This window comes from Lissotriton vulgaris, chromosome 1_1 (assembly GCF_964263255.1).
Source record: "Lissotriton vulgaris chromosome 1_1, aLisVul1.2, whole genome shotgun sequence".
Classification (NCBI taxonomy): domain Eukaryota; kingdom Metazoa; phylum Chordata; class Amphibia; order Caudata; family Salamandridae; genus Lissotriton; species Lissotriton vulgaris.
The window spans coordinates 78,539,632-78,546,392 of NC_141685.1; the positions used below are offsets into that span (position 1 = coordinate 78,539,632).

The 6,761-nt window shown below is 45.9% G+C and overlaps 1 protein-coding gene across 1 annotated transcript; it reads right to left on the reverse strand.

The window, feature by feature from the left end:
- Positions 1-337: 337 nt before the first annotated feature.
- Positions 338-2,360, reverse strand: LOC147737413 (uncharacterized). Its single transcript, XM_086934779.1, has one exon. The coding sequence runs from the start codon at positions 1,732-1,734 to the stop codon at positions 670-672; it is 1,065 nt and encodes a 354-aa protein (XP_086790905.1). The 5' UTR covers positions 1,735-2,360; the 3' UTR covers positions 338-669.
- Between the last annotated feature and the right edge of the window lie 4,401 nt (positions 2,361-6,761).

Genomic DNA, 6,761 nt, shown 5'->3' on the forward strand with positions numbered 1-6,761 from the left:
GCACACCCTTTTGCTCACTCACCCGTGCTTGTCCACACCAAACAATGCAGAGTCTATGTAAAGTTTAAAGTGTTTATTTTTCAACTAACAAACTCTGTGCGTAGTTCTATGATGCAGTCAATGAGCTAGCACCAGAAGAATAATACATAAGATAAAAACAATTATCAAAGTTACAATACCATAAAATAAGAAGGGAGAGATCATTCTGAATGACCAGTGGATATTATGGCCATAGCGCCTAGACCACCCTCCCCTGGTAGGAATATGTATATTATATAAAAGAAGATCTCTGGGCCAATTCTGGGGAACCCCTCATCTTAGAACGTAGAAGTAAGGTTACATCATAGGTTCAGCAAGGCTCTAGTCTTCCGTCTGTCTCGAGAAAGCTGCTGCGTGTTAGTAAAATGCAAGCATATCTCAATCGTGCAAAGAAGTGCCTAATGTTATGTCTAGGTAGTGCGGATTGACCAGAAGTGGAACGCACAGTGGCTTGTTTATCGCCCTTGTACGCAATGAGCAAACTATAACAATATGAGCTCATGTGGGCACAAAGGTATTTTGCACAAGAAGATACAGAGTGTTGTGCGCAAAAATAAAAAGACACGTAGATAAAATGGTTGCTACCTCAGGCTAACTTTAGCAAATAATAGCGTGACACTAGGGGCCGCACTACAGTTTTTCCCCAGTGTGTGCTCGCTGATGCTGTTTTAGGTTTGTTAATTGACAAAAGCTATTCCCACATTCACTGCAATGGTATGGTTTTTCTCCAGTGTGTGTTCGCTGATGAATCCTTAATGTTGAAGATGTAATAAAACTACGTCCACATTCACTGCAATGATATGGTTTTTCCCCTGTGTGTGTTCTCTGATGGAGTTTTAGGTGTGATAATCGACTAAAGCTCTTTCCACATTCACTGCAATGGTATGGTTTTTCTCCCGTGTGTGTTCGCTGATGTCTATGTAGGACTGATGAGAGACAAAACCTCTTCCCACATTCATTGCACTGGAATGGTTTTTCCCCAGTGTGTGTTTTCTGATGCTCCTTTAGGTACCATAATCTACAAAAGCTCTTCAGACATTCACTGCAATGATATGGTTTTTCCCCTGTGTGTGTTTGTTGATGATATATTAATCCTGAAGATGAACTAAAACTACTTCCACATTCACTGCAAGGATATGGTTTTTCGCCTGTGTGGGTTCTCTGATGCAGTTTTAGGGGTAATACATTTATAAAGCTCTTCCCACATTCATTGCACTTGAATGGTTTTTCCCCAGTGTGTGTTCGCTGATGACTCATGAGTTTTGATAATTCTATAAAACTACTTCCACATTCACTGCAATAATATGTTTTTTCCCCTGTGTGTGTTTGTTGATGATACATTAATCCTGAAGAGGAACTAAAACTACTTCCACATTCACTGCAAGGATATGGTTTTTCTCCAGTATGTGTTCTCTGATGCTGTTTTAGGTGTGCTAATTGACTAAAGCTCTTCAGACATTCACTGCAATGATATGGTTTTTCTCCTGTGTGTGTTCTCTGATGTTGTTTTAGGCCTGACAATAGACTAAAGCTCTTCGGACATTCACTGCAAGGATATGTTTTTTCCCCTGTGTGTGTTCTCTGATGCCGTTTTAGGCCTGATAAATATATAAAGCTCTTCCCACATTCATTGCACTTGAATGGTTTTTCCCCAGTGTGTGTTCGCTGATGACTCATGAGTTTTGATAATTCCATAAAACTACTTCCACATTCACTGCAATGATATGGGTTTTTCCCCTGTGTGTGTTCGCTGATGCTTGTTTAGGCCTGATAATTGACTAAAGCACTTCAGACATTCATTGCATTTGTATGGCTTTTCTGTGTGTGTTCTCTGATGCAGTTTTAGTCTTGGTAAATATACTCTGTGTTTTATATAGCAGAACCCCCATTTCTTTTAACTTTCAGTTAACTGTGGTTTTCGCTGGTTGCTGTGGAATGGCCTGAAAGATCCATTCAATACACCTTTAGCACTGAATGGTGGCCTGATCTCACTTTAGGAAGCAAAGTACTGCTGTGACCTCCTCATGATCAGAGCTGGTATTGGACATGTTTACACAAAAAGTGGTTGATCAGTGTTGCCTTAATTTTCTAGGGGGTAATTTCTTCATCTTGAGGCACGGAGGTGACAGCTGAGACTCGTAGAATCACCGAATTGCCCTTGACGGTACTTCAAAGATCTGTCAGTTTATGTTCAGGTTCAGCTGCCTCTGTCGGCACTTATGTTTTCCTGAATACTGGAACTCAATGTTTCGGACTTTGCTTTTGCAGATTTACAGTATTATCTTCATTATTCCTAAACATTTTGTGCAATCAAGGATTGTTTTCTGTCGGATGTAAAAAGATTTAAATTACTTAAATGGAAAATACCAGAATGTGCATATACAATTTTTAATTGATTGTTAAAGCATCTCATTTATTACTATTGTTGAAACTTATGAAGACATATTTAAGACACATTTAACCATACAGAGATATTTGCATAACGGTTCCTTTGAATACGCCACATCTTATTTATTTCAGCAAAGGGGTCATAGAGTAATTTAGCTAAAAAAGGGCGCTCGCATAGCACGCATATACTAGTTAAAGCTTTAGGTAAATGCATATGGTCAAGGTTTTGATAAAACAAGAACAGCTCTTAGAGTAAGAGAAGGGTCAGGAAGACTCAAGACAGCAAGGTGGATATCAGAATGTTGTGCCATGCATCAAATGCTATTATTCACTGAGGTGCCTGGTTTCATTCACTACTAACTACTAACTCTTGTTTTAGGAGGATTTCCCTCACTGTTGTCTCAAGGCTTTATTATAGGGGCCTTTTGTGCGCTGATTGTGTTTGGGGCCCTTGTGGCGTAAAGGGGCTCTATCTGAGCCTTGTAGAACCTGCATCATGTATCGACCCTCTCCCCATATAAAGTCCCTGCCCAATCTAAAATGTTTAAAACACAGTTGATGGACAGAATGTAGAACAATGTCATACATTCACCCCAGTACAAGGATCTGGGCCTAAATCCATCGTTTTTTTGCACTAAACACCACCCTGGGTTAGACACTGGCTATATGCAAATCAGCTCTGACCCTGTGCCTCATGGGAACAGTCCAGTCCGAACCACCAAGCCATGTCTTTCCCAGACCGGAATCAAGCATCCAAAGGACCGGATTCTGGCTATCAGCCTTCATCAGCCTGGATAGCTTGACTCCAGTGGTGTGGAGAGCCTGGGCCTCACGTCTGAGTATACCCAGCACACTCGGGGTGAAAATTGCCAAAAACACAGTTGATGGTCAGAATGTAGAACAATGTCATACATTCACCCCAGTACAAGGATCTGGGCCTAAATCCATCGTTTTTTTGCACCCCACACCACCCAGGGTTAGACACTGGCTATATGCAAATCAGCTCTGACCCTGTGCCTCATGGGAACAGTTCAGTCGAACTACCAAGCCATGTCTTTCCCAGACCGGAATCAAGCATCCAAGGACCGGTTTCTGGCTATCAGCCTTCATCAGCCTTGATAGCTTGACTCCAGTTGTGTGTCGAGCCTGGGACTCACGTCTGAGTATACCCAGCACACTCGGGGTGACAATTGCAAAAAACACAGTTGATGGACAGAATGTAGAACAATGTCATACATTCACCCCAGTACAAGGATCTGGGCCTAAATCCATCATTTTTTTGTACTCCACACCACCCTGGGTTAGACACTGGCTATATGAAAATCAGCTCTGACCCTGTGCCTCATGGGAACAGTCCAGTCCGAACTACCAAGCCAATTCAATTCAATTCAATTCAATTGATTTATAAAGCGCACTACATACACAGAGGGTCTCAAGGCGCTTGAAGAAGGGTGGAGGATTACTTGTCGAATATCCAGGTTTTAAGCTGTTTTCTGAAGGCTAGGTGGTTTTGGGTAAGGCGGAGGTGAATGGGAATGGAGTTCCAGGTCTTAGCCGCTAAGTAGGAGAAGGATCTTCCTCCCATGGTGGTTTTGTTGATGCGTGGAACAGCAGCGAGGGCTTGGTTGGAAGAAGGTAGCTGGCGGGAGGGGGTGTAGAAGGATAGTCGCGAGTTGAGGCATTCGGGTCCAAGTTCGTAGAGGGCTTTGTGTGCGTGGGTGAGGAGGCGGAACGTTATCCTCCTATTGACGGGGAGCCAGTGGAGGTCTTTCAGGTGACCGGAAATGTGGTCTTTGCGCGGGATGTCTAGTATGAGTCTGGCTGAAGCGTTTTGGATGCGTTGGAGTTTTTTCTGAAGTTTTGCCGTGATACCGGCATACAGGGTGTTTCCGTAGTCCAATCGGCTTGTAACCAGTGCGTGGGTGACAGTTTTTCTAGTTTCGGTGGGGATCCAGCTAAATGTTTTTTTGAGCATGCGAAGAATGTTGAAGCATGATGATGAAACGGCGTTGACTTGTCTGGTCATCGAGAGTGAGGAGTCCAGGATGACGCCCAGGTTTTGTGCGTGGTCCGTTGGGATGGGTGCTTTTCCTAGGGCCGCTGGCCACCAAGAGTCGTCCCAGGCGGAAGGGGAAGTACCTAAGATGAGGACTTCAGTCTTGTCCGAGTTCCGTTTTAGACAGCTGTGCTTCATCCATTCGGCTACTTCTTGCATCCCTTCATGTAGGTTTGTTTTGGCGGTGTTTGGGTCTTTGGTGAGTGAGAGGATCATTTGAGTGTCATCAGCGTAGGAGATGATGTTGAGGTTGTGTTGGCGTGCGATGGCTGCGAGGGGGCTCATGTATACGTTGAAGAGGGTAGGACTGAGTGATGATCCTTGTGGCACGCCACAGATGACTTCGGCGGCCTCTGACTTAAACGGTGGGAGGCGGACTCTCTGAGTTCTTCCGGCAAGGAACGAGGTGATCCAGTCCAGAGCTTTTCCTTGAATTCCGATGTTGTTGAGGCGTTGTGTAAGGGTGCTATGACAGACTGTGTCAAAGGCTGCGGAGAGGTCAAGGAGGATGAGGGCGACTGTGTCTCCGTTGTCCAGTAGTGTTCGAATGTCGTCTGTAGCTGCGATGAGGGTGGTTCGGTGCTGTGTTTGGCTCGGAAGCCGGACTGTGAGGGGTCGAGGGATCTATTGGTTTCAAGGAAGGCGGCGAGCTGGTTGTTGACGGCTTTCTCAATGACTTTGGCTGGGAATGGTAGGAGCGAGATGGGGCGGTAGTTTTTGAGTTCGGTGGGGTCTGCTGTGGGTTTTTTCAGAAGGGCGCTGAGTTTGGCGTGTTTCCAAATTTCCGGGAAGGTGGCGGAGTTGAGGGAGCAGTTGATGACGTCTCGGAGGTGGGGTGCGATGATGGAGTCTGCTTTGTTGAAGATGTGGTGGGGACATGGGTCTGTGGGGGATCCTGAGTGGATGGAGTTCATCAGGCGAATGGTGTCCTCAGTGGAGATTAGGTTCCAGTCATAAAGGATGTTCAGGAGGGGTTTAGCTTCGGAGGTAGGTTGTGTGGGATGGTCTCCGGGTTGGTTGTCGCAGCTGTTATGGATGTCTGCGATTTTGTCGTGGAAGAATGAGGCTAGGGAGTCACAAAGGATTTGAGAGGGAGTGATGTGGTTGAAGTTGGCAGTGGGGTTGGTAAACTCTTTGACGATGTTGAATAGTTCCTTGCTGTTGTGGGCGTTGTTGTCTAGTCGGTCTTTGAATGCGGATTTCTTGGCTGACCGGATAAGTTGGTGATGTTTCCGGGTGGCGTTTTTGAAAGCGTCTCTGGTGCTGGTGTTTGGATCTTTTTTCCAGGCTTTCTCAAGGGAACGACAGAGTTTCTTTGATTTCTTAAGGTCATCGTTGAACCAAGGGGCATTTTTGCTGCCTAGCTTGATGTGATGTATTTCAGGGGTGCTAGGTTGTCGGCGCTGTGGGTTAGCCATTGTGTGAGGTTGATGGCTGCTTGGTTAGGGTTCGACGAATAGGCAGGGGGGTTTTGAAGAAGCGATATAGAGATCTGGTCGATGGTGATTTTGTTCCAGTTTCTTCGCAGAGTTGGTTGAGGGTGGTTGTGGGTTGTGGTCTTTTTGTAGTCAAAGTGAACGCAGCTGTGGTCCGTCCAATGAAGAGCTGTGGTGTGATTGAAGGAGATGTGCTTGCTGGAGGTGAAGATAGGGTCGAGTGTGTGTCCTGCGTAGTGGGTGGGGGTGTTTACAAGTTGTTTGAGTCCGAGGTTGGCGAGATTGTCCAGAAGGGTGGTGGTGTTGCTGTTGTTGCTCTTTTCCAGGTGGAATTTGAGGTCTCCCAGTAGAATGTATTCCTCGGAAGGGAGGGCGTGTGGGGTGATGAAGTCAGTGATGACTTTACTGAATTGAGTACGGGGTCCTGAGGGCCTGTAGAGGAGGGTGCCTCTGAGTGTGGTCTTGGGGTCGGTGTGGATTTGGAAGTGAAGATGTTCGGCGATAGTAAGGTTGTCGTCTGAGCTGGTTGAGAGGCGGATGGTGTTCTTATGGACGATAGCGATGCCTCCTCCTATTTGGTTGGTGCGGTCTTTTCGGATGATCTTGTAGCCGTCCGGGATGGCTATGGTGATGTCTGGAGCTGAAGAGGCGTTTATCCATGTTTCTGTTAGAAAGGCGACGTCTGGAGAAATGGTGTCTAGTAGATTCCAAAGGTCGATGGCGTGTCTGTGAAACGAGCGGGTGTTGAGCAGGATGCACTTCAGGTGGGTAGTGTTGGATTTCTGTTTGGTGTTTGTGGATTTGGTGTGGGTCTTGGTGCAGTCGAACTTGTAAGAGAGGCA